The sequence below is a fragment of the Aquarana catesbeiana genome, linkage group LG05, assembly GCF_042186555.1.
Source record: "Aquarana catesbeiana isolate 2022-GZ linkage group LG05, ASM4218655v1, whole genome shotgun sequence".
NCBI classification, from domain to species: domain Eukaryota; kingdom Metazoa; phylum Chordata; class Amphibia; order Anura; family Ranidae; genus Aquarana; species Aquarana catesbeiana.
In genome coordinates, this window is record NC_133328.1 from 252,004,416 (window position 1) to 252,032,313 (window position 27,898).

At 43.2% G+C, this 27,898-nt stretch overlaps 1 protein-coding gene across 1 annotated transcript in view; it reads right to left on the bottom strand.

Moving 5' to 3' along the window:
- The window catches only part of TRIO (trio Rho guanine nucleotide exchange factor), a gene marked incomplete in the record, with an annotated part of 1,361,655 nt that overhangs the window by 773,916 nt on the left and 559,841 nt on the right, over nucleotides 1-27,898 (bottom strand). Inside the window, 1 exon segment of the mRNA XM_073630705.1 lies at nucleotides 3,805-3,919. Within this exon segment, the coding sequence (XP_073486806.1) occupies nucleotides 3,805-3,919 (115 nt within the window).

The following is a 27,898-nucleotide window of genomic DNA, read 5'->3' on the forward strand; positions in this document are numbered from 1 at the left end:
GCTAGGTGGCTGAAAAATCAACAAAAATATAAAAACATTGTTACTAGAAAAGTCAAGAACAAGCGCCTTTTTCAGAGCCAATCCATTTTCTCAGATGGAGAGGGTGCAGGTCGTATGCTTGCCTGGCTGGGGAAGACCAATAACTCCCCATCAGTGATTGCAGCAATTAGGACTCCCGGAGGGAAAATCACCTCCCGGACTCCTGAAATACTGGACTTTACACAGTATTATACAAACTTATACAGCGTCTAGGTCAGGAGAAAAGACAAGAGAGATGGATTTCTTTTTTGAGGGGATTGAGGTACCCGCTCTTTCAGAACAGGGGAAAAATGAATTAGACTTTCCTATAATGTTAGAGGAACTATACTCTGCAGTGGCTGGGATGGTAAACCAGAAGTCCCCCGGCCCAGATGGTTTGCCCACTGAAATTTATAGGCAATATGGTGAGGTGATGCTCCCGGAAATGTTACGGATGTTAGAGGAAGTGGCTGCAGGGGGGAGGATGCCCACCTTGATGTCAGAAGCTACAATTGTAGTCCTGCCAAAAGAGGGGGAGACCCATTGGAGACCTCATCATATAGACCAATATCATTAATATGTTCGGATGCTAAAATATTGGCAAGAGTGCTCGCGGCCAGGCTGAACAAATATATACAAAATATTTTACACCCGGACCAATTCGGGTTTATCCCCAACAGAGCTACTAGCATTAATATAAGGCGGGTATATCTCAACCCCCAGACCCCGACGCTAGGTAGGGGCTCGCAAGCTGTAGTTTCCCTGTATGCCGTTAAGGCATTTGACAGCCTGCAGTGGGACTATCCGTGGCGGGCCCTTGAGGTATTTGGGTTCGGACCGGTTGGATAAAAGCCTGCTATATGGTGCCAAGGGCCAGAATAAGGATTAATAATATCCATTCTGACCCGATTCTGCTTGAGAGGGGAACACGACAGGGATGTCCCCTGTCACCCCTGCTATTTGCATATATAATAGAGCCATTAGCAATTGTGATTAGATCTGCAGGGGGAATACAGGGATTTAAAACAGAGTCAGGGGATGAAAGGATTGCATTACATGCAGATGATATCCTGCATTTCCTGGGGGACACGGATTCATCCCTTGGACTTTGGGCAGTTCTCAGGTTTAACAATCAATTGGGATAAATCCACCTTGATGCCTGTAGATATAGTAGAGTCTTTGGCTGGGCAACTGAAGGTGGTGGACATGATGAAATACTTGGGAATATGGCTAACAAAGGATCCCAGTCAATACATAGAGGAGAACCTCGCCCCGCTTGTGCTAAGGTTTAGACGCAACTGCAATATCTGGTGCCGCCTCCCCCTGTCAGCAGCTGGCAGAATTAATTTGATCAAGATGATCTGGATGCCCCAACTGCTGTACCAGTTACATAACTCACCGGTTTGGATCAGAATGGACTGGTTTAAGAAAATTGAAACTCTGTTTAGGGAATTCATTTGGAAGAAGAAACAGGCGCGAATAGGCTTACAGATATTGCAGTTACTAACAAAAGGAGGAGTGGCAGTTCCACATCCCCATAACTATTTCTTAGCTGCCCAGCTGCAACATCTAAGGGGATGCAGTATATTGGGGGATAGGAACATAAATATACGACTGATGCTGCAAGGAACTTTGCATAGTAACCTGGTCAAGTCCTTGGAGGCAAACTCTCTCTCGCCTGGGCCCCCTACATTAAAAATGAATGTCCAAGGTATGGCAGGCAGCTAAAACAATTATGGGATATAATGGGGTATCAGATTATGCCCCGATTTGGGATAATAAACATCTCCCAGAGCTGATCCCGGTGAGTAAAATAGAAGAATGGGAGGTCTGCTGTATCAGAAAACTCGCTCAACTATATAAAGGGAATATTCTGAAGTCATTTGCCGAGTTGAGGGACGAGTACGGTAACCCAAACCACTCATTTTATCGGTATCTCCAAGTTAGACACGCCCTGAATGCTCAGTTTAAAACACAAACAGTGGAATGGTGTAGACTCCCCCTTATACAAAAAATAGTTAACTCTAGCTCGTCCAAAGGTCTGATATCCGAGATAAATGAACAAATATGTGGGAAAATAATTAATGGGGAAAGACTGGCTAAAAATAAAAATAGATGGGAGGAAGACCTGGGAGAAAAAAAAATCACTTTAGAACAATGGAAAAGGATAATGGAAATGAGCCCCCAGGTGTCAGTCTCCCCCTCACAAAGAATGTCGCAATTATTTTTGTTACATAGAGCTTATTACACTCCAAAGCAGCTTTTTCGGTATGGATATAGAGCGAATGATAAATGTCCAAGGTGTCAAGGAACAGGTGATTTAATTAATCTGATGTGGAGGTGCCCGAAGCTATTCAGGTACTGGAATGATATACTTGAGGAAATTAATAGGACCTTTGGGATTAAGCTGGAGATGGATGCTACATTATGTTTGCTGGGGAAAATAGCGGTAAACAGTATATCTAGAAATATTAAAATGACAGTAACAAGATGTCTAGTGCAAGCACGAAAGATAATTGCCCAAAATTGGCAATCCGCAAGGCCCCCTACATCAGAAAAATTGGGTAAGGTGATGGACGCCAATGTATGGAGGGAAAAAGTGGTATTTACAAGGCGGAAGAATTTGGATAAGTTCTTAAAAATGTGGAAGCCCTGGTTGGATAAAATAGGGTGCCCACTATAAAGGAGAATAGAGAATATGCCTAAAGAAAATGTGGAGTAGGAGGTGTACAGAGGGGTGCGGTGAGGACTGGGGTGGGGGGAAAGGTGAGGGAGAAAGAAAGGAATAGAACACACTATACTTAATGATCACAAAAATGAATAATGTGTATAGAGAGGAAGGCTTATAATGCACTGGGGGGTGGGGGAGGGGGGTAATGGGGGGGAGGAAAGAGGGAGGGGTTGAAGAAAAGGGAAAAGTTTAAACAAAAAAAAAAAAAGAAAAATTGTATGTTAGTGCAAATTAAATAGTATCACAAACAGTACTCAATTGCTTCTGTAGCAAAGTTTAAAACTGTAAAAGAAATAGGAAGCAAACAAGCCTGTTCTTACTGTCAATACTAGACATATTTAATGTAGGTAGTATGCTTACACCAATGGTTCATGCAGAAAACAGCATAGAAGTTGGATGTAGTCATCTGATGCCAGGTAAAGGAGTTTAGAGAGATGAAGGAGTAAGTATGAGAGGTAGAGACCAGTGGTCCCACTGAACATTTAGATTAAGGTTAACAACATTATTTACCAATGTCTTTGATAACATTTATACTTTTATAAGCAAATAATAATAATGCCAATAATAATAATGTTTACACTTTTTTAGATTTCATTTAAAAAATGAATAAGGCCTCATTGCACACTGGCAGAGAAAAAAAAAACAATGTTTAGAGGCATGTTTTCTTTGTCTTTTTTTAGGTCTCTCATTGTAGCTGTATTTGCTCCATTCAGATTCAAATTTTAGAGCAGCCTTCAGCATTAAAAAAATAAAATAAAAAAAGTTACACACAAACATACAAGCACATAAAAACTCACACACTTGTGCATACATTTATTCTAATGGGTATAATAAAAGATTATTATAGCCAACAGAATTAATTTATGTCCACATGCTCCAAAATGCCACATATTTGTGCACAAAAGCTGGCAGAAAGATTTCGCACAGATGGAAGTATTTTAATACATCAGTGTGCACACAGCCTAACGGACCAACTGAGCTTGTAAACTACTGTTGTCATTATATGACTGTGTCTTGTAGAATATCAGTATGACAACTTTTGGATGGAAACTTACTTTTTACTTGCTGTTCTGGAGCTTTAACATGTGAAACCATTCCTGGCATGTTTACACTATTCCTGTGTAGGTATTTCAAAAAGACATCAGCATTTCTTCGAGCCAGCGTACAAGCCTTAAAAATAAATTGCATATATATTACATTTTTTCCACCCAAAATAATATGCAAAATATACATTAAGGTAAACCTCCAAAAACAAAAAGTATTAAAAGGTGAGGACCCATGCAAACCATTATCCCTGCCCAAATCAGTGGGAGATCGTGAATGCTTATTATCTGTAGGTTTGTGGTAAATTTGGTAAATTTGTGGAGCACGGGTTTGAATACGGTGATTGGTGCACTATCCGGCCATCTCCACTTTATTCACTTAAGAAGCTAGCCATGAACTTTACCTTCATGTTTATCCACTTGTCTGATCTGCCACTTAATGTTTAGCGACTTTATGTGCATTTACCCTATATGCAATTGTGTCAATTCTCAGCAATTTGACAGGAGCGCCGCTTTGATATTGTGTCTTTTCACATTTGTTTGTTCAAAGTGACAGACTGTTGTATCTCATATTCATTTATTTTTTAGTTTAAGTGGCAGCCAGATTATATATTTCTCTCTTATTGTGATTAATCACAGTGCCAGCATGTGTTAATCTGTTTGGAAACTCACTGCGCTGGTTTGGAAGGAGATAAGTGAGCCTAGTTTTATTTCTTTCCTCTTTTTTCATTCCTGTCCGTGTGCTTGCTTCTCCCCACTTACAGTGTTGCTTAACTAGATTGGGAAGGCAGGAGCTTTTTTGAAATGGGGACACAAACTGCAATAAATAGTCCTGTTTACAGAGAAGCACAAGAACCTCTGCTAGATTTGTGTTGCTCTGTGTGCCCTGAAGAAAAATAATTTGTTTCAAATTCAGTTTAGTCAACAGGAGGAGGGAATTGTCAAAAAACTAGCATAGAAGCAAAAGCCAGACATAAGTTGTAGAATGTCTCTACTTTATAACAAAATGTATATAGTATATTGAAAATAATCACGTATATGTTAAGACCCTACCATAAATATCTACAATATTCACATGGCAACCATATTACTAACAAATGATCCACGTAATGTTTTTTTTTTTCAATTCAAATTCTCTATAATGCTACTCAAACCCAGCTCACTTAGTATTCAAGGGCAAGAGAAAAAGGAACACTGACAAGATGGGGGGACATAGGAGACATTAACCCTTACCTTCCTAACTTTTTCCTACACAAATGCACTTTTGTTTGGCAGAGAACCTGTAGAGTAGTTGCAGTTTTTCACGATGCATGTTTACCAAATCTATGATTTCAATAAAAATAACTACAACTTATTTTTGCACTGACAAAATAGAATCACAAATGTTTTTCTTTTTTCTTTTAAATCTGATTTTATTTTCACTTTTTTATACCACAACATACACACAAAAAAAACAAAACATTGCAATCAAAAACACAATCATAACATCACAAAGACATATACAAAACCCCAACCAACAAAGCAAAAACAAAAACATCCCACCCCTTTTCACACTCCTTCCAGTCAATACACAATCCTTTTATCCTATAAATAAAAACTATTTTTCTTCCAATACGTCTATATTCCGTGGGATGTAGCTCCTAACTCAATCCCGTATCCAAATGGTCAAGCCACGGCTTCAAGATAGTATCAAACCTCTTAGATGAGTTCCTCATGAAGAAAACATGCCTCGTATAGGAAATACATCTCTTTAGATCAAATATCCAATGGGATATACTCAAAGGGTGAAGGGAGGTCCACGTAATGGCAATTTGTCTCTGAGCCACAAAGAGCGCTCGTGCAACAGTTTGAACAAAAATTTTGGGGTCCTATATGCCCTATGCAATATATAAAATTGTGTTAATCTAAATGAGGGTGAAAGAGATACATAGGGAAGAGCCCGAAGAATCCTATACCAGGCAAAGTCAAAGATAGGACCATTATCACACTCCCATTTCTCTCTAGATGGACAATGAAACTTATTAGAAGTATATTGTAATAGAGACTTACATGTAAAGGATATTAGGCCTTTAGTAGCAGTTACCTGAACCACTCTTTCCAAGACTTGGATCGGGGAAACAAAAAAGGAGAAGATAATTTGGCATATAAGCCATGTCACAACTGCAAAAATTGATAGAACTATCTAGGGTTTAAAGAGAATTCCCTTACCAGCTGATCAAAAGATTTAAGTACACCACTCACAAAGCTGAGAGAGGGTAAGAATCCCCGCTAGTTCCCAATGCTGAAAGTCCAGGAGGGTCAATACCTGAGGAAGCCTTTCATTGCCCCAAATAGGGGTATATTTAGTTAAGGTGGAAACCCCTATTAACCTTTTAACAGCATCCCACATCTTAAGGGAGAGCACCCCGATGCTCCCTTCAGGGCTAGTAGCGGCTGACGTCCCTGGAAACCAAGAGAGACTAAGCAAAATGCGGGATCAGCTAAGGCCTCCGATGCCCACTGTACTAGATACCGCAATTGAGCAGCAAGAAAATAAATCCTTGGGTTTGGGGCCACTAACCCCCCAGCCTCCTTTGGATATTGTAGAAGATCTAGTTTGATACAAGGAGTCGTATTTCCCCAAATCAAATGTCTAAATATCCTGTTAATCTTAATAAAGTTCTTCAAAAAGATCTAAACTGGGGAATTATGTATATAAGTTTAAGTAGATAAATTGTGGCATCCAGACCATCTTTGTTAAATTTATACTGAAAGGGGAAGTTTACACCAAACTTTACTGTGAATTTGAAATCTTGTCAGTAATGGAGCAATATTGTCTGCTATATATGACAGAGGGGATGTGGTCATGGTAACTCCCAGATAAAAGAGAATGTAATTACAAGTTGTGGACATATTGATGGCAAATCCTTTGGGAGTGGATCCAACGGCAGAAGCACAGAGTTCTCCCAGTTAATAGCAAGCCCTGAGACCCTAGCAAACTCATCCATATAGCTCATAACCGCTGGCACAGATGATTGAAGATTAGATAAAAATAGAATGATATCAGCAGCAAATAAAGCTACCTTTTCTTCCATATTTCCTTTTACCAAATTTGTTACATCCGAAACCGCCCGAAGTAGGGATGCCAATTTTTCAATTGCAATGGCAAAAAGGAGTGGTGACAAAGGGCACCCCTGCCTTGTGCCACTAAATAACATTAAGGAGGAAGACTGTACGCCATTAACCCTAATCGAAGCCCTAGGGCTCGAGTATAACCGTTGAACCCACTGACAGAATGTACCCCCCAGACCAAATTTCTCCAGAGCGGCCCAAACATTGGGACATTCAACACTGTCAAATGCCTTAATGGCATCCAATGCCATTAAGGCCCGATCCGTATGATGACTCGTCAGGATATGCATATTAAGATAAGCTCGCCTAATATTAACAGCTGTTGACATGTTAGGGATAAAGCCAGCTTGATCAGGATGAATAATATGCATGATGTTTTTCAATCTATTGGCTAAAACTAGGGCTGCAACTAACGATTTTTTTCATAATCGATTAGTTGGCCGATTATTGTTTCGATTAATCGATTAATCGGTTAATAACCTTACAAAAAAGTGTGGTGTATAATTTAGTTAATATGTAAAGTTTTTAAAAAAAGGACATTTATTCCTAAATATCTCTATACGCAGGGGTAAATATAAAATAACCAACTATATGGTTAGGGAGTAAAATCTTTAATCCACTCTGAGAATAACAGACAGAAGAGATATACTCTATATACTATTAGAGGTTGAATCTTGTAAATATCAACAGACTCAGATCAAATTTTTTTATTTAAAGAAAAAAAAAAAGTTCTAGACTGTTTTGCAGATTTTCAAACAGAACTGTAATATTACATGCTTTTCTGCAGCTTCTCCATTGAAGTATATTGAACCAAAAAAGCACCGCTTTGCATTGAAAAAGGTCCTTGACCCTTTCCAAATACACAGCAGCTGAAAAAAAGCATAGATGTGAACGTTAAATGAACTGTAGTGCATTTCTGCAAAAAGCACCAAAAAAAACACATGGGTGGGAACCAGGCCTAAGACATTTAGTAACATAATGGAGTTAAAAAAAAATTTAGCCCTTCGTTTTTTTACTGTGCAACAGTGAAAGTAATGTTTACAGTAGAGATTATTTGCTCTTTTTGTACTATAAAGGGCTAATTTTAGCTTTTTTTTAACCCCATTATGTTACTGGCCGATTAATCGATTATGAAAATAGTAATCGATTAATTTCATAATCGATTAGTTGTCGATTAATCGATTAGTTGTTTCGGCCCTAGCTAAAACCTTAGCTAGTATCTTCACATCAGTTGATAAGGAGATGGGCCAGTATGATTCTGAATGGATCTTTATCTTTTTTTAGAATAACCATAATCACAGCTTCGAACATTGAGTCTGGGAGACGCCCTTCCACCAAAGCTGAATTAAATAAGTAGGGTAGGTAACAGCACTTCCCCATATTTTATATAAACTTCAGTTGGAATACCATCTGCCCCTGGTGCTTTATTATTCACAAAGCTAGGCACTGCAGCTTCCACTTCCAATTGAGTCAGGGGGGCATTAAGCATTCCTTTATCTTCCTGTGATATTCTTGGAAGAGTAATCCTGTCAAGGTACACAGTCAACTCAACAGAAGTGTAGTTAACCTATGATGTAAATAGATCTTGATAAAAGGAAGAGAAGATAGACAAGATATCTCCTGTGGTGGTATACACCTGCCCACCCTGATCCCTTAACACCGTTACAGACGTAATATGCCTGATTGCGCGCAAATGACATAGTTACATAGATAGTTACATAGTAGGTGAGGTTGAAAAAAGACACAAGTCCAACCTATGTGTGTGATTATGTGTCAGTATTTCATTACATATCCCTGTATGTTGCAGTCATTCAGGTGATTATCTAATAGTTTCTTGAAGCTATCAATGCTCCCCGCTGAGACCACCGCCTGTGGAAGGGAATTCCACATCCTTGCCGCTCTTACAGTAAAGAACCCTCTACGTAGTTTAAGGTTAAACCTCTTTTCTTCTAATTGTAATGAGTGGCCACGAGTCTTATTAAACTCTCTTCTGCGAAAAAGTTTTATCCCTAGTGTGGGGTCACCAGTACAGTATTTGTAAATTGAAATCATATCCCCTCTCAAGCCTCTCTTCTCCAGAGAGAATAAGTTCAGAGCTCGCAACCTTTCCTCATAACTAAGATCCTCCAGACCCTTTATTAGCTTTGTTGCCCTTCTTTGTACATGCTCCATTTCCAGTACATCCCTCCTGAGGACTGGTGCCCAGAGCCAATATTTTGCCTGCTGCCTCCCCTTCAGCCCAAGTCATCCGTTTATGGAAGAATTGTTTGTTTCAGGCCCCATCTGCCAGCAGCGAGCTTAGCTTAGTCTGCAAAGTTTCCCAGGCTATTTTATTTGTTGAACTGGAATCTAAAATAAATCCAGCCTCAGCCGCTAGCGCCTCCCCCTTGATCTGCACAAGCACTCTATGAGTGGATGTTTTAATGCTACTCACTTGTTTAATCAAGAGTCCTCTCAGGTAAGCCTTGAGAGCATCCCATACTATTCTTGTAGGTGCTGACCCTTCATTCTGAGTGATAAACATCCCCAGGTGGTCCAGCAGGACTCCCTCCTGAGGAAATAAATCTAACCAGAATGGATTTAGATGCAGGGGGATATTAGACCTTGAACGCCCGAAGGCCTTAGTAAATATTACAGGGGAATGGTCAGAAATACCTCTTGGCTCTATTACCACATTCGTAGCCTCCCTGGCGGTTTTCCTGAGTGTGGCTCAGGGTTAAAATTCAGGACCATTAGCGTTAACCCCGAGCCACACTCGGGATTACATCACAGGATCCTGGTGTGCCTTTACTTACCTTGTCTCCGGGATCCTGCGATGTCCCCGCAGTGTCCGTGGGCTCCGTCCTCCTCCGAAGCCTCTCCTTGCCAGGCTCCGTTCCCTGCGAGCGTCGCACGGGGGCGGAGCCTGGCGGCAAATTAAAAAAAAAGTAAAAATCATAACACATACAGTACCCATCCCTTTTGTCCCCAGTGCTTTGGCCCATGCCCTGCATGTAGTTTTATGTGATATATACTGTTCTTTCTGCCTGGAAACTGGAGATTGTCCATAGCAACCAAAAAGTGTCCCTTTACGTCAAAAGTGGCTTTAGACCAGCTAGAAAACAGCGATAGTAAATTAGAACACTTGCAGAATTGAGCGATAGTGAATCGTGGGGAAATTTATTTTATTACTATTTATTTTTATTTTTTTTAATTATTTATTTTTATTTATTATATTATAATTTATGTTTTTGTGTTTCAAACTTTATCATACCCGGGATATCTACTAGACTCTTGTTTGGACAGATTTAAGTGTGTTACTGTTAAGAATTACAGACCTACAATATAAAACGCCAAATTTCCATGCAAAATAATTGTACCGCTTTCAGCACCTAAAATCCAAAATAATCATACCGCCAGGGAGGTTAAAAGCCATGAAAAGGACTGCGGAACACAACACCAGATCGATTCTTGATAGCGAACCAAATGTTTTAGATTCACAAGTATATGAATTTTCAGTAAGATGTAACCTCCGCCACATATTGTGTAACCCTAGTCCCCTTCAGAGCCTCACTAAAGGAAGAAAGGCCATCTATAGGTAAGCAAAGAGATGGAAATCTATCCTGTAATGGGTTAAATACATTGTTGAGGTCACCAGTCACCAATATTGGAAGTGAGGGAGAGGCCTTTACAAATGACATAAGCTGAAGAAGAACCTCAGGGTCATATTTAGGGGGAATATAAATGGCAGCAATGATCAATTCAAAGTCACAAATCTGACACTGAAGAAAAATAAACCTACCATTCACGTCCACCAGCGTCCTGGTGCAGGAAAACGATATATCATTATAGATTAAAACAGAAACCCCATGAGAGTAAGAGGAAAGAAAGAAATTATATCCCTCCCTAAAACCATCTAATGGTATTACTGGTGGCATGAGTCTCCTGCAGACAAATGTTTTTCTAACACATAAAAGAATAGACTAGAACAAGTAAATAAATGCTAAATCTGTCAAGGGCTTGTTCACACCACAATACCAGCTTTCTGGGTGTATTTCTGTATGCACATCTACATGCAATTTTAATGTGTTTGCAATACAGCGTGATTGTCTCTCCTTTTTTCCCCCACACTTGAAAAACCTTTAATTTCTTTCAGGACTATGGTAGCATTTCCTTGGAGGTTACTGCTTACTTCTTCCAGTGGCTTCTCTGGTGTATGCAGCAGGGTAGAGAATCTTCCGAGTGTTAAGGATTAAGAATGAGCTCAGGCGTGTTCGCAAACAGCACGTGCAGAGCCCACCAGGAAGTCGGCACTGCGGAGCGCTAATCACAAGCAGTAAGACACTGTCCCGATGTGCGGCTGCAGAGATCGGGAAATGTCTCACTGCCTGTGATTAGCGCTCCGCAGTGCCGACTTCCTGGCAGGCTCTGCACGTGCTGTTTGCGAACACGCCTGAGCTCATCCTTATTAAGGATGTCTGTCATTACAAACTAAGGCCAGCCATACACAGAGAAAATTGCTTTCCTGCAACCAGTGTTTATGGGGGATTGGGGTGGGGTGTCCCGCTGTATGGTGTTCGTGTTCACACACACACAGACCCTTCATTTGCCGGGAATGTGGGGGACCAGGGGGCTGCAACCAATTTCCCTTAGTTGGAGGGGGTATTTAGCGAGGCTTTTCAGTCTCAATCTTTCGGTTTGGTGAGGCAGATGGAGGTGCTGGTGGATGCATTGAGAACTGGTTAATACATTTTACTTGCCTCTATATTTTAGAATGGTTAAACATCTGAGATTTATAAATTTATTGTTTCTATATGTCTAGAGTATAAGGTGTGGAATCGCCTCATACCATGGAGTCCTATTTTAAACCCCTCTGCATCTGACCTGAGGAATCCCCCTTCCTACCAGAGTTTGTCACTTTGATTGTGGCTAATAAGGGGTGTGTTTTTCTGCTGTGTGTAAATATATTTTAGATATATGCAGCTGAGTGACCTATAGCTCTATTTATGTTCTGTGAAGCTGAATGCTGCCATTTGCTTTGCAAATTTATATTTTTGTGATATTTATGCTATGTTTATCCGATATTTTGGAAGTTTAAGTCTAACCTCTAGAACCACACATGGCTTTATGGACAAAACAGGGTGGGCTCTATGTTAGTACCGTTCAGATCACTTTGAAAGTGTAACAGTCTGATCTATGTGAGTAAGTCCCTTTGATGGCTATCTATACATGGGATGTTGTTTTTTAGGCCCCCTGTTGTCTTTCACTGTCCCCCCCCATGAATGATCTTTATATTTATTCAGAATTTTGTAGCAGCCTTGAGTTTAGGCAGGGATGCTCCTCACAAATAATAAGTAGATATCCTGGTTGATTGTTAGAGATCTGTTGTCTGGCCTGGTTGCACTTGTCTCTACTACCACTAGGTGGCCAGGTACTTGGTGGTGTTAGATATGAGAAGGGCAACGCAAGGTCAAGTTATGGGTATGTGGGTATCTCAGTCAATTGGCAAAAATTGAAGTTACGTACCGGTAACGTCTTTTCCAGTAGTCTTTCAGGACAGCCACCATGAGAGATAGTCTCCTCCTCTTCCTCTAGGAAACACTGAGCCAGCCCATAAATTCTTACTTCCCCCTGCCAGACCTGTTTATTCCAAGATTACCTCCGGCCAGCTAGGGAGACATAAGAACACATTAATAACATACTATCCCATATTATTATCATGCTGCGTTCTGGTCTTTTATAAGACACCCCAAAGTTTCGGGTGGGTAACTAGGGCTGTCCTGAAAGACTACTGGAAAAGACGTTACCGGTACGTAACTTCAATTTTCCCCTTTCGTCTTTCAGGACAGCCACCATGAGAGGATGAACGAGCACTTACCAGTTAGGGTGGGACTACAACTTGCAATACCTTTCGCCTAAAGGCTTGCTCACTAGCCGACACCAGGTCCACTCTGTAGTGTTTTACGAAAGTTGAGTAGCTGGACCATGTTGCAGCCCTGCATATTTGCTCTGGCGTTGCTCCAGCCTCCTCTGCCTGAGAAGCTGCCATAGCTCTGGTAGAGTGTGCCTTTATACCCATTGGGATTTCTTTCCCTGCTAATGTATAGGCCTGACCAATGGTTGTTCTGAGCCATCTGGCAATAGTGCGTCGAGACGCTTTGCATCCCTTTCTGGTCCCAGAAAACAAAACAAATAAAGAGTCTGACTTTCTAAACGTTTTGGTCAGATCTAGGTACTAAAGGATACATCTCCTCACGTCCAAACAATGAATTTTTAATTCCCTTTCCCCTAAGGGGTTGGGACAAAATGAAGGTAACACTACCTCCTGACTTTTGTGGAATCCAGAAGCCCCTTAGGCAAAAATGCCGGATCAGTCTTGAAGATGATCCGATCTGGCAAAATAACGAAAAAAGGAGGTCTGACAGATAAGGCCTCAATCTCACAGACTCTCCTGGCAGTTGTCACTGCTACTAAAAAAACAGTTTTTAACGTAAGATTTTTCAGAAGACACCCTTCTAACGGTTCAAAGGGGGTTCCCGTCAGGCTCTGTAAAACTAAAGATAGGTCCCACTTGGGAAAGGGAGGGCCTTGAACCGGTTTCTGTCTAGACAGAGCCTTAAAGAATCTGACCACCCAAGGGTTGGTGGCCAGATGTTTCTCTAAATAAGCACTCAGTGCTGACACCTGACCTTTAAGGGTACTAATGGATAAACCCCTATCTGCCCCACACTGAAGAAATTCCAACACAGCTGTGGGACTGTGTACCGCAAAAGAGCCTTCTACACACCATTCATTGAAACGTACCCAGACCTTCTTATAGATCTGGCGTGTTTCCTTCTTCCTGCTGTTGAGGAGGGTGGAGATTAATTTCTCAGAAAACCCCTTTGATCTTAATATACCCTCCTCAGTAGCCAGGCCGCTAACTGCCACTGGTGTACCTGTGGACAGAGGACTGGGCCCTGTGAGAGGAGGTCCTCTTGAGGTGGCAGGAATAAGGGAGGTTCGACTGCTAGCTGCTTGAGTACTGAGAACCATGCCCTCTTTGGCCAATGTGGTGCTACTAGAATCAGGGATGTGTTTTCCATCTGGAACTTCCTGAGAACTGCCGGCAGGAAGGCATAGCAGATTCTGAAATGCCAGTTCTGGATCAATGCGTCAACCCCCCATGCTCCTTCCCCTCTGTTTAAAGAGAAAAAACATGGGGCTTTCGCGTTGTTTCTTGACGCGAACAGATCCACTTCCGGAGGACCCCATTTCTCTGAAATGAGATTGAAAACCTCCTGGTTGAGGATCCAATCGCCCTCTCTCAGATTGGTTCGGCTGAGAAAGTCTGCTATCACATTCCTTTCTCCTCTCAGGAAGATTGCTGAGAGTGAAAGAGTGTTGGTCTCGGCCCAGTTCAGAATGTCTGATGCTAAGGCCAAAAAGACTCCGCTTCTCGTGCCTTGTTTGTTTACATAGGCCACTGCAGACGAGTTGTCCGACCTCACCTGAACATGGTGGCCCTGTAGCTCCTTTTTGAAAAACCTGAGTGCTAGCCCGATTGCCCTCAGCTCCTTCCAATTGGACCACCTTCTTAGCTCGTCGTCCTCCCAGGTGCCCTGTGCTAAAAGGGAACCCAGATGTGCCCCCCATCCTTTGCCGCTTGCGTCTGTGGTTACCACCCGAGAAACTGGGATGAACCACAGACGACCCTGCGACAGGTTTGCAACCTTCCTCCACCACCAGAGGGATCTCTTTACTTGGTGTGGAACCTGTACCAAGGTGTCCAGATCTTCCTGACTGTGATCCCACACCCTTAGGACAAAGGACTGCAAGGGACGAAAGTGCAGACCTGCCCACTGCACTGCTGGGAGGGTAGAGGTTAATAGTCCCAGGGCTGACATCAGAACTCTTATGGAGACCTGATTGCTGCACTGGAGAGCGGAACACTCTCAGTAGTGTTGAGTCCAACAGATAGCCTAAGTACATGATGCGTTGTGAGGGAATCAAACTGGATTTCTCCAAGTTCAGTAGCCACCCTAGACCTGTAAGGACCTTCTTTGTTAGTTCTAGATCTTTGACTAGCTGTACTGGGCACGCTGCAAATAGGAGCAGGTCGTCCAGATATGCTATCACTGATATTCCCTGGAGCCGAAGAAAGGCCATAACCTCCGCCAAAACCTTGGTGAAGATGCGGGGCGAGGAGGATAGCCCGAATGGCAGCGCCTTAAACTGTAGATGTACCTTTGTTCCACCTACGTCTACTGCTAGCCGAAGAAACCTCTGCGAAGCTTCTGCTATAGGGACGTGTAGATACGCGTCCCTTAGGTCCAGCGATACCATAAAGCAGTTGTGGGGTAGCAGGGCTCTGACTGTGAAAATTGTCTCCATACGGAATCTTCTGTATGTCACTGACCTGTTCAGGGGTTTTAAATTCAGAATCAGTCTGAATTTCCCTGTGGGTTTTTTCACTATGAAGATGTGTGAATAGAAACCCTCTCCCTCCTCTGTTTTTGGTACTCTGAGAACCACATTTTGATCTTCCAGATCCCTTAGTGCTCCCAACAGAGCCTCGGCCTTTGTTGTGCACCTGGGTAGGTGCGTGACAAGGAATCTCCGCGGGGGAGGATTTGTGAATTCGAGATGGTACCCCCTTCTTATAACCCCTAGGATAAAGTGATTGGGGGATATTGCCTCCCACTGTGGGAGGAAGGCCCCCAGTCTTCCCACCACTGTGGTTGTGGAGTCATTGGCTTTTACGGGGCTGGTCAGGAGGGCGAAAAATCGCCCCTCCTCTGCCCTTGCCTTTTTGACCCCAAGATCTCTTTTGCCCTTCCGGCTTTGGAGCTTCTTTACGTTTTTGCGGACAAAACCCCTTCTTTGTTTGTGCAGGGGTTTTCCGCTTAACTGGGAAGGATTTTTTCCTGTCTGCTGTGCGGTCCAAGATGGTCTCTAAACCTGGGCCGAAGAGAAGGACTCCTGTTAAAGGTATCCCGCACAACTTGACCTTAGAGGCGCTATCGCCTGGCAAAATTTTTAGCCAGAGGGCTCTCCTGGCAGAATTGGCCAGAGCCGCTGATCTGGCCGACATACGGACCAATTCTGCCGAGGCATCAGCTATGTAGGCGATACCCCACAGAATCGTAGATAAAGAAGATAGAATGGTTTCTTTTGCCGTTCCAGCTTCAATATGCTCTTGAATCTGGGAAAGCCAGTGCTCCAGGTTGCGAGCCACAACTGTGACAGCCAACTCAGGCTTTAAATTGCCAATTGTTGAGTCCCAAGTCTTTTTGAGGAGAGAATCTATTCTCTTATCCATGACATCCACCAAGGCCCCCATGTCCTCAAACGCCAGGTCCGTGTGTCTGGAAACCTGGGAGAAGGCCGCATCTAACTTGGGATTTTTATTCCAGATAGATGCAGGATCCTCTGAGAACGGAAATCTCCTCTTTAGGGATCTAGAAAAAAAAGGGCTTCCTTTCGGGGTCTTGCCACTCCTTTTTAATAGTTTCAACCAGTACCTCATGCACTGGAAAAACTTTTTTCTTTTGTTCCCCCAAGCCCTTGTACATTTGGTCATGAAGGGTCAGGGGTTTCTTGTCCTCCTGAATACAGAGGGTTATATAAATAGCCCCTAAGAGGTCCTCTACCTCTTCCAGGGATAATTTATATCTGGAGGATTTTCGGGACTCCCCGTCCTGGTCTTCCCCCTCTGAACCATCCTGGGAATCGGAAGAGGAACTGTCTGGCTGTCTTTGTTCCACTCCGGAAGGGCCTGGAGCTTCCTCTGCCCTAACTGAAGTTGCAGGTTGGGCAGGAGCAGAGCCCTGAGCCTGAGGCGGGGCTGTGTCCTGGGGAACTGGATTAACGGGAGGCTGAAACCTTTCAAATAAGGCTTTAAATGAAGAAAAGGTGGACGAGAGCTCTTTTACCGAGGCTGCTAGTCCTGACTCCTGTTCAGAGTCCCTCTCTTTAACAAGGGAGTCTATGCACTCCCTACACAAGACCTTTGTCCATGATTCCCCTAATGTGTCCCTGCAAGAGGCACATCTCTTCTTAGAGCTATGTGTAGACTTAGACTTCTCTGTAGCTTTCTGAAATACATGAAAAAAATAAAAAAAACATTGTCTTTTTTTTTTTTTTAAACTAGGACACAACCCTGGGAGTGCACTAGACCCTCCTTAATATGTGGGGATCTGAGCCTCCCTCCCCCTGACCACCCAGGGTGTCTGCCCCCCCATTCCAGGAACTATACATGGAGGGACAATCCCAGGTAAAAAGTGCCCTTCCCCAGGACACTCTTACCTTAGGAAGGCTGGAGGTAGTGTCCTTTGGCTGAGCATCTGCTTCCGACATGACTGCAGGTGGTTGCTACTACCGAGTCCCACGCTGCCTGTGCACATCCCAGACTCGTCTCCAGCCTGTGCCTGGCTTCCCTATCAGCTCCGCGACCCGGAACGGGAAGTCGGGGTCAAAGGCAAGCATTCGCCCTTCCGCCGGAAATGACGTCGCCCGGCCCGCCTAGTTCCAAAACAAAAGGCCTGTACAGTGTACAGGGAAGGGCGAACGCCTGCTTGCTGCGGGCCTGTAACCGCAATAGGGATCCCCCGCAACCTGAAGCCGCGCTCGGATAGGATGGGGTGGCAAGTGAAAGAGGGGTAAATACCCCCTTGCTCCTAGGAAGCCCCTGCTCCCATTTACCAGATCAAAAATCACAAACATCGGCCACAGTCACCCTGACTGAGTGGCCTGGCTCCTTGCACAGTGTCACCCCACTGGAGGAAACACTAATACTGAGGTCTGGCAGGGGGAAGTAAGAATTTATGGGCTGGCGCAGTGTTTCCTAGAGGAAGAGGAGGAGACTATCTCTCATGGTGGCTGTCCTGAAAGACGAAAGGGGAAAGTTTCTTTGAATCCCATGGCCTGCTGGGAGCAACTATATATTTGGGTGGAGTCAGGTGATCTATGTTCTGTGCCACCTGGAGGGCTCTCTGGGTGGACGTATGTCGTGTTGTCCCGGGCTGCTAGGCCAGAAATTGGGCCTATACTGGGGGCATCTGACTGCTAAGCTTTCTGAGGGCCTATTCAGAAGCAAGAGAGCAGCGCAGGGTTGGGGTTACAGCTTGCAGTCCAACCAGAAGTGACGGTTCTGTCGGCAGGAGAACCTGTCAGTGGTCGGAGGTAGAGGGGAAGCTGTCGCCACTAAGGGACCATAGTGAGTATGCTGGATGCCTTTCCTTGCATAGCTGTTCAATTGGAGTCTCGGAGTCTGCCAATTGAAATTGCAACTAAGGGTGTCCTGGCCCTAACCCTCTTTCCCCCACAAAAGTTTGTAAGAGAAATAAACATCTCTTTTGCATTCAAGAAGTGTCTGGCGCCCAATAACTTTATCCACCTTGCACCCATTATGCCTTACAACCCACCATATACAGAAGGATGTCAGCTATCTCTGGCCCTGGAGGTTCTCAGACTGAAGGAGGCTGGAGACCTTGCTACACTTATTTTAATAGTTAGTTTTTTTTTTATATTTTTATTTCTTCCTTTTTATTTTTAATTTTTTTTCTTTGTCCTTCCTGGTTAACCACTTAAGGACTAGCCTCGTTTTGGATTTTAGGTGTTTAAATGTTTAAAACAGTTTTTTTTGCTAGAAAATTACTTAGAAAAAAAAAAAAACATATATAATGTTTGGGGGTTCTAACACCCTAGAGAATACTTTTTCTTGCACCGTATTTGCGCAGCGGTCTTAAAAGCGCACTTTTTTGGAAAAAATTCACTTTTTTGATTAAAAAAATAAGACAACAGTAAAGTTAACCCAATTTTTTTTATAATGTGAAATATAATGTTACGCCAAATAAATTGATACCCAACATGTCTGGCTTCAAAATTGCGCCCTCTCGTGGAATGGTGTCAAACTTTTACCCTCAAAAATCTCCATAGGCGACGTTTAAAAAATTCTACAGGTTGCATGTTTTGTGTTACAGAGGTCGTCTAGGGCTAGAATTATTGCTCTCGCTCTACCGGTCACGGCGATACCTCACATGTGTGGTTTGACCACCGTTTTCATATGCGGGCGCATGACAGGACCTCTTAAATATGAGATATGGGGTCAAAAAGACCTCAGATCTCATATTTACACTAAAATGCAATAAAAAAAAAAAAAAAAAAAAGTAATTTAAAAAAATGACATTGAAAAAAATATGCCTTTAAGAGGCGTGGGCGGAAGTGACATTTTGACGTCGCTTTCGCCCAGCAGTGTCATGGAGAAGAGTGGGCGCCATCTTAGCCTCACTCGTCTCCAGGCACAGCACTGAGCAGGACGCGATCGCCTCCGCTCCGGTAAGCGGCGGAGGGCACCGGATCGCGGCGGGAGGGGGGGGCCCCTCTCCCGCCACCGATAAAAGTGATCTCGCAGCGAATCCGCCACAGGGACCACTTTTATCAGAAAGCCGACCGCCGCACGAAAACGGGGATACCAGGGTTATGGCAGCTAGCAGCTGCCATAATGATATCCGCCGGCAACGTTTGGACGTACATCAGCGTGCGGCGGTCGGCAAGTGGTTAAATAGGTTGATTAACTTTGTACTGCAGTATATAGATTTGTTGTGTTTTTTCTTTGATTTTTGGCAAGTGTTTCTTTGTTTTTGCAGTGTCCATCACTAAATTTGAATCCCGAAGAAGCTATTATAGCGAAACACGTTGATTCCACACGCTTATAACATTCAATATTGACTGTCCAACACCTTATTGGTTTTATATGATACGGTTTTATCTGGATGGCACTTTATCTTTCAATGTGATATAATTAAAATAATGATTTTATGCAATTGATGTTTTTGTCTTTCCTCATTTGTTGGCACATTCAAAGTCCATAACCCTGTGGTTAGTGAGGCCCCCTCTCTTTTAGGATGTGGTCCTCCCTCTTACAGGGGTTATGGTATAGTATGACATTTGAATGGGATGGCGCCACTATGAGGATTAAATCTATATCTCTGTCTGGCTCATATCCTCATCTGTACTGATGCGGGATTCCCTCCTGCCAGGCCATTGTCTTCTTCTGGTGTGGGGGATGGGGCAACCGTCCCCGCTGGTAACAGACAGTGATTATAGCAACCGCTAGCGATAATGGCAAGAGAATCTGACAGGCTGGTAGTACCCAAGTTGATCAATTGTTAGAATATCAGAGTTTATGAATGCATTTGGGTCTTTTGAGAATGATTGACTTGCTTATGTATATTGTCATATATACTAGATATGGATAAAGTGAAATATATATGTATAGATTTTTACATATATTTATGTAAAGATTTGTTTAAAGCTTCATATGCATTTCTTGGGATAGCTTCAAAAGCAATTCTATTTAGCAGTTCTCATGTGGTATAAATTAGTTTCACCTCCCCCATTGTAAGAGATAAGGTTACATTCTTTTCCAAAGACACAAAGTTCCAGTATGTTAAGAATATAAGCTGTTTCTTTACAATACTATATTTCTTGTTTAGAATATTAATAAGAACACTGCATTTTAAACGTATATGTACTGATATGCAGTAGGATTTTAGATGTTTAAAGGAAATGTGTATATTGTAAGTTAAATGATTCTTTCTTTAGCTACTCTCACATACAGTAGTTCATAACCCCACCCTTAGGAATGTTGGAGGGAGTGAAATGACTTGGTTTTTCTGTGGGACTATAAGACAAATACAAACCTTTAAAGCTGTCTGGATAGGAAAAGGGAGGGGTTGGTTTTTTAGGAGTAGAAAAGCTTGTAACAGAGGTTTTTGGGCAGTCACGCACAAAGGCAGACATTCTTTCCAGCTCTCCATGAGGACACATTCACACACATACATCTCAAGAGACTGAAGCTACTTTTAGGGCCCTTTCACACTGGGGCAGTTTGCAGGCGCTATTGCGCTAATAATAGCGCCTGCAAACCGACCCGAAACAGCGGCTGCTGTCTCTCCAGTGTGAAAGCCCCGAGGGCTTTCACACTGGAACGGTGCGCTAGCAGGACGGGAAAAAAAGTCCTGCTAGCAGCATCTTCGGAGCGGTGAAGGAGCGGAGTGTATACCGCTCCTTCACCGCTCCTGCCCATTGAAATCAATGGGGCAGCGCGACTATAGTGCCGGCAAAGCGCCTCTGCAGAGGCGCTTTGCGGTGGTTTTTAACCCTTTCTCGGCCGCTAGCAGGGGATAAAACCGCCCCACTAGCGGCCGAATACCGACGGTAAAGCGCCGCTTACAATAGCGGCGTTTTACCGCCGACGCCGCCCCCGCCCCAGTGTGATAGGGCCCTAACACACAGACATATCTGATTTAAACTTCATTTTAAGAATAATCTTTTTTATATTCTAATTTTTGACATTGTTTTTGTAACATTTTGCTATTTTATTATTAAATCAATTTTGGAGTTTTTACATGAGAACTTAACAGATTTTTCTTGGAACTTTCCTCATCAATATGAATTATTGAAATAGTTATTAATACAGTAATAACTCCAATTCAACATCAACCAACTTGGTACATTCAGCCTGCCCATTAACGGTTCGAATCTTGGCCAGTTCCTGCTGATCTGGTCGTGTATGGCTGGCTTTACTTATGATACTGATTATTGCAATCCGAAGACTAAGTACTTGTCTGGGTGCATTTACTGCTGACGGATGGAGAAAGTAAGAGGTAATTTTGGACACTGCATAATGACCGCTGTGAGCACACATTGTACGTGGTACGCAGGAAAAGGTTAACAGAAAGTTTCCTTTAGATTTTGGACTTTTCTTAAGCGTGCATTGTTCCTTTAACCCATCATTAACCAATTGTATTTATTTTTAAGCTTTGACCATCTTTTAGATATACCAGTGCTGGACCTTGAGCATAAAGACACTGCCTATCGCAAGTGTGTATCACCAACGGAAAGTCCATAGTGACGCCTTGGCAAGTCAATATTTCTCAAGGAAGTATGGTATGTTTGCGATGTGTTTGCCATATTTTTCCCTTTTCTGTTCCAGTCTATGTTCGCACATTCATAAAATGGCATTGTATTTGAAAAATGTGTGAATCCTTAAGGGAATATACAAGTGGTTTCAAATGCCTTAACAATAAGGGCTCTTTCACACGGGGGATCCGTAAGTCCATTTTTCATCCTTCTGTTTTCGGATGAAAAACGGACATACATGTATCCCTATGGAGCGTCGGATGTCAGCGGTGACATGTCTGCTGACATCCGACCCGCTCCGATCCGAAAAGTGTAACGGAGGAAAACCCTACTTTTCCATCCATTTCGGATCGGCGGAGCGATCCCCGCTGAGCAAGCGGGTGTTCACGGGGCGGATCATCACTGATCCGCCCCGTGTGAAAGAGCCCTAAAGAAAAAATACAAGTGTTGTGCGGTTTCTTTTTTTTAACTGGACAATTTTAAAGTCCATAAAACTTGTACATTGTAAGGTTATAAACAAGTAATATAAGAGAGCAACTATAAAATCCAGTTTAAAAAAAAAAAAAAAAAAAAAAAAGAGGAGATCGGGTCTCCAATTGGGTTCCATCTCCGGTGGTAGCCATGTGTTGGTATATTTGTCCACTGCACATATCTGGCTGATTATTGAGTGGAGGAATAAAGCCTACATAAGATGTGAGAGGTGTTGGTGCCCTGTTGAATATTTTGGCTTTGATATTTGGGAACAGCAACATATGACCTTGAAGGTACATCCTGCTGATAAGCTGCCAGCAAATTTATTAAAGTAGAACTAACTTTTTTTGCCTCACCATTGGTGCTTTGTGATGTTGAAAAAAAATAAATTATTTACATTCATTTTTATAAGCTTTTAACCACTTACCAACCGGCCCATAGCCGAATGACGGCTGCAGGGCGGTTGGATAACTCTGGGTGGACGTACTATGATGTCCTCCCAGAATTCCCCTCTCGCGCGCCCCCTGGGGCGCGCACCCGAACACATCCGTGACCGCCGGGTCCAGGGGACCCGGCGCATCACGGATCCCGGTAAATGGCCGCTGATCGCGGCCGTGTACCATGTGATCGAGCCGTCAAATGACGGCGCGATCACATGTAAACAGACCGGCGTCATCTGATGACGCCGGTTCCTCTCCTCCCCTCCTGTGTACCGATCGGTACACTGTGAGCGGGGAGGGGGATGGATGGATGTCTGCAGCGCTGTGGGCTGTATGTGTAGTGCCCACAGCGCTGCACAGAGACATCCATCCATCCATGCTCAGCCATCCCTCACTACTAATGCTGTGCAATACTCTGCAATACCCCCACAATACTCTGCAATGCCCCCACAATACTCTGCAATGCCCCCACAATACTCTGCAATACCCCCACAATACTCTGCAATACCCCCACAATACTCTGCAATACTCTGCAATGCCCCCACAATACTCTGCAATGCTGTGCAATACTCTGCATTACCCCCACAATACTCTGCAATGCCCCCCGCCATACTCTGCAATGCCCCCCGCCATACTCTGCAATGCCCCCCGCCATACTCTGCCATGCCCCCGCCATACTCTGCCATGCCCCCGCCATACTCTGCCATGCCCCCGCCATACTCTGCCATGCCCCCGCCATACTCTGCCATGCCCCCGCCATACTCTGCCATGCCCCCGCCATACCCCGCAATACCCCGCCATACTCCGCAATACCCTGCCATACCCCGCCATACCCTGCCATACCCCGCCATACCCTGCCATACTCCGCCATACCCCGCAATACCCCACAATACCCCGCCATACTCCACAATACCCCGCCATACTCCACAATACCCCGCCATACTCCACAATACCCCGCCATACCCTGCCATGCTGAGCCATGCTCAGCTGTACTCGGCCTCTGTATGTGGCCAGGCTGTGGAAGTCTCACACATGGGGTATCGCCGTACTCAGGAGGAGCAGGAGAATCTATTTTGGGGTGTCATTTTTGGCATGTACATGTTATGTGGTAGAAATATTGTATAAATAGACAACTTTGTGTTAAAAAAAAAAAAAAGCGTTTTAACCACTTCCCGCCCGCCGGCCGTCATACAACGTCCTTGACTTTGTGCGGAGATATCTGAATGATGGTTGCAGCTACAGGCATCATTCAGATATCAGCTTTTTCAGCCGGCGATTCCCTACACCATGAGAACTATCATAGCAGCTGTTCCACTGCTTGATCGTTCTTACGGGAGGCGAGAGGGGACGTCCCCCCTTCCCGCCGCCTTGCGGTGCTTCTACCGACTCACCGCTACGATCGAAGCCAGGATCTTTTTTTTTTTTTTTTTTTTTTAATTTCAGGCTTCCCAGCCTAGAGGTGAGATGTGGGGTCTTATTGACCCCATATCTCACTGTAAAGAGGACCTGTCATGCCATATTCCTATTACAAGGATGTTTATATTCCTTGTAATAGGAATAAAAGTGGTCAAAAATTTTTTTTTTTGGAAAAAAGCATCAAACTAAAATAAATAAAGTAAAATGAACAATAAAAAAAAAAAAAAAAATTTTTTAAAGCGCCCCTGTCCCTGTGTGCTCGCATGCAGAAGCGAACGCATACGTAAGTCCCGCCCACATATGAAAACGGTGTTCAAACCACACATGTGAGGTATCGCTGCGATCGGTAGAACGAGAGCAATAATTTTGGCCCTAGACCTCCTCTGTAACTCAAAACATGTAACCAGTAAAAAATTTTAAAGCGTCGCCTATGGGGATTTTTGAGTAGCAAAGTTTGGCGCCATTCCACAAGCGCGTGCAATTTTGAAGGGTGACATGTTGGGTATCTATTTACTCGGCGTAACTTCATCTTTCACATTATGCAAAAACATTGGGCTAACTTTACTGTTTTGGTTTTTGTAAAGCACAAAACATTTTTTTTTCCAAAAAAAACGCGTTAAAAAAATTGCTGCGCAAATACCGTGCGAGATAAAAAGTTGCAACGACCGCCATTGTATTCTCTAGGGTCTTTGCTAAAAAAACATATATAATGTTTTGGGGTTCTAAGTAATTTTCTAGCTAATAAATGATGATTTTTACATGTAGGAGAGAAATGTCAGAATTGGCCTGGGTGCTCCAGAACGCCTGAAGGTGCTCCCCTGCATGTTGGGCCTCTGTATGTGGCCACGCTGTGTAAAAGTCTCACACATGTGGTATCACCATACTCGGGAGTAATAGCAGAATGTGTTTTGGGGTGTAATTTGTGGTATGCATATGCGGTCTGTGAGAAATACCCTGCTAATATGACAATTTTGTGGAAAAAAAAAAAAAGTAAAAAAAAAACCTTGATTTTGCAAAGAATTGTGGGAAAAAATGACAACTTCAAAAAACTCACCATGCATCTTTCTAAATACCTTGGAATGTCTTCTTTCCAAAAAGGGGTCATTTGGGGGGTATTTGTACTTTTCTGGCATGTTAGGGTCTCAAGAAATTAGATAGGCCGTCAGTACTTCAGGTGTGATCAATTTTCAGATATGCGCACCATAGCTTTTGGACTCTATAACTTTCAAAAAGACCAAATAATATCCACCGATTTGGGTTATTTTTACCAAAGATATGTAGCGGTATAAATTTTGGCCAAAATATATGAAGAAAAATTACTAATTTGCAAAATATTATAACAGAAATGAAGAAAAATGTATTTTTTTTACAGATTTTTCGGTCTTTTTTCTTTTACGGCGCAAAAAATAAAGAACCCAGCAGTGATTAAATACCACCAAAAGAAAGCTCTATTTGTGTGAAAAAAAGGACAAAAATTTCATAAAGATACAGTGTTGCATGACTGAGTAATTGTCATTCAAAATGTGAGAGCACCAAAAGCTGAAAATTGGTCTGGTTAGGAAGGGGGTTTAAGTGCCCAGTTGTCAAGTGGTTAAAAAGCATATTTTTTTTTTTTTTTTTTTTTTTTAGCCACATCAGCGAAATTTACATTTAAGAGACGTTGTTTCAACTTCAAAAATCAAAATCTATCCCATCTCTTTTGTTCACATCATTGTGGCCAGCCTTCAATTTTACTTTATTTATTCAAAAATAGTTATTAATTTGAAAAAGACTAAAAGCAACAGTCCCTTCAATCGAACAGATATTATGGACAGTAATTATACAGTTTGCAGTGACAATTCTAACCCTCCCCTTCTCTCCCCCCATCCCCTCATCCCCCCCCCTCCCCCCCAACACCCCATCCACCCCCACCTCCTCCCAACTACACACCACCCAATCACCTAGTACTCTTAACTCTATCTATCCCATTCATGCTCCAGCCATAACTTCCATACATTCTTATGTTTTTTTAAGCTTCCTCTCCTTCTATACCAGAATTCCTCCTTGATGATCGTATCCTGGACCTCTCTTCTCCATTCTCCTATCGTAGGGGGATCTTTCTTCTGCCACTTTCGTGCTATAATTTTCCTGCCCTGAAACAGGCATCTTATAATTGCAGTCTGGGTGCCTTTCAACATATTGTTCGTCTCAAATAGACTCAGAAGGCAAGTTCGAGCCTCCATTGCCAATGAGGATCGAAATATTGTGTTAATATCCTCCACTAGTTTTTCCCAATATCTATATAGCTTGGGGCAACGCCAAAACATGTGTAACAGGGCACCTCTCTTGTCCCCACAACGCTGACATTTCGCATCCCGCCTCTTCCCAAACCTGAATAGTTTTACTGGTGTGTAATAAAGTCTGTAAATCAGATATAGATGAGAAACCCCTTGTGATGGTGAGAGAGATACTCTTGGTCCCAATGCTAGATTGAACTTCCATTGTTCCACCGTTATTGTGCCCACCTCTTCCTCCCATTTAATTCTCCTCCTGGGCTCTACCTCCCCTTCCTGCCCCTCCTTGGATATACTCTTGTACATTTCTGAGATCAACCCTCTGGATTCCATGCTATTTACCAACTTCCTTAACACGGGCATTTCACACCACTCTATCTCCTTGCCCTTAAATTGTACCTCCAGGGCGTGCCTCAACTGCAGATAACCAAAAAGCAGTCTGTTGGGCAGTTTAAACTCTTCTCTTATCTCTTGAAATGATTTCAACCTCCCTGCCCTATACAGTTGCATCAAGCGGTGTATACCCTTCCTATCCCATTCTTCTAATTTCCCCATCACACTAAGCTCCTTTAGATTTTTGTTGTTCCATAACGGAGAGAACTCAGAAAACCCCACATATCCCAATATCTTTTTTACCGTCTTCCAGCATCTGATCATTAACTGGGTTGTGGGGCAACTATGTCCAAAGGATTCAGCTTCTACTGCCTCCACCTCTGTATCCTGGCTATTACTGCTAGTCCATAATCTATTTCTTCCTACCCTTTCTTCAGACAGATTGCTGCCTCTCATAAATTGCATTTGGGCTGCTAAAAAATAGCACCAGGGGTCCGGTAGTGCCAGGCCCCCCGCCTCTCTCGGCCGCCGCAGCGCCTTCAAACCCATCCTGGCCACTCCATTTTTCCAAATTAATTCCCTGAATAGACTATCCAGCTTCCTAAACCAATGCCTTGGAATCCATACAGGGGAATTGTGTAGAATAGGATTTATGGCATCCATATCATTTTAATAAGGTTGCATCTACCGGCGACCGAGATAGGAAGACCACCCCACACCCGGCTCTTCTGTTTCAGTTTTACCATTAATGGTACTACATTACCTGCTATATACTGCCCTGGATCTCTAGTTATATTCACCCCAGGTATCTCATTTGATTTACAATTTTTATCGAGTTCACCTGACTTGGGAGCGGATTTACCAGGGGGTCTATCGGCAGTAGGGCTGATTTTTCCCAATTGATCTTTAAACCCGAGAAATGCCCAAATTCTTTGATTAGTTTCATGGCTGCTAGCAGGGATGTTTGTGTATCTTCCAGAAATAACAGGATATCATCCGCATACATTGCGATTTTCTCCTCTATGCCCCTATTTTTGAAACCCCGGATTTCCTGTGATTTTCTCAGAGCGATTGCCAGGGGCTCCAGTGCGAGGGCAAAGAGCAGGGGCGAAAACGGGCACCCCTGTCTCGTCCCCCTCCCCAACCGGAACCACTCGGAGCACTCCCCATTCACCC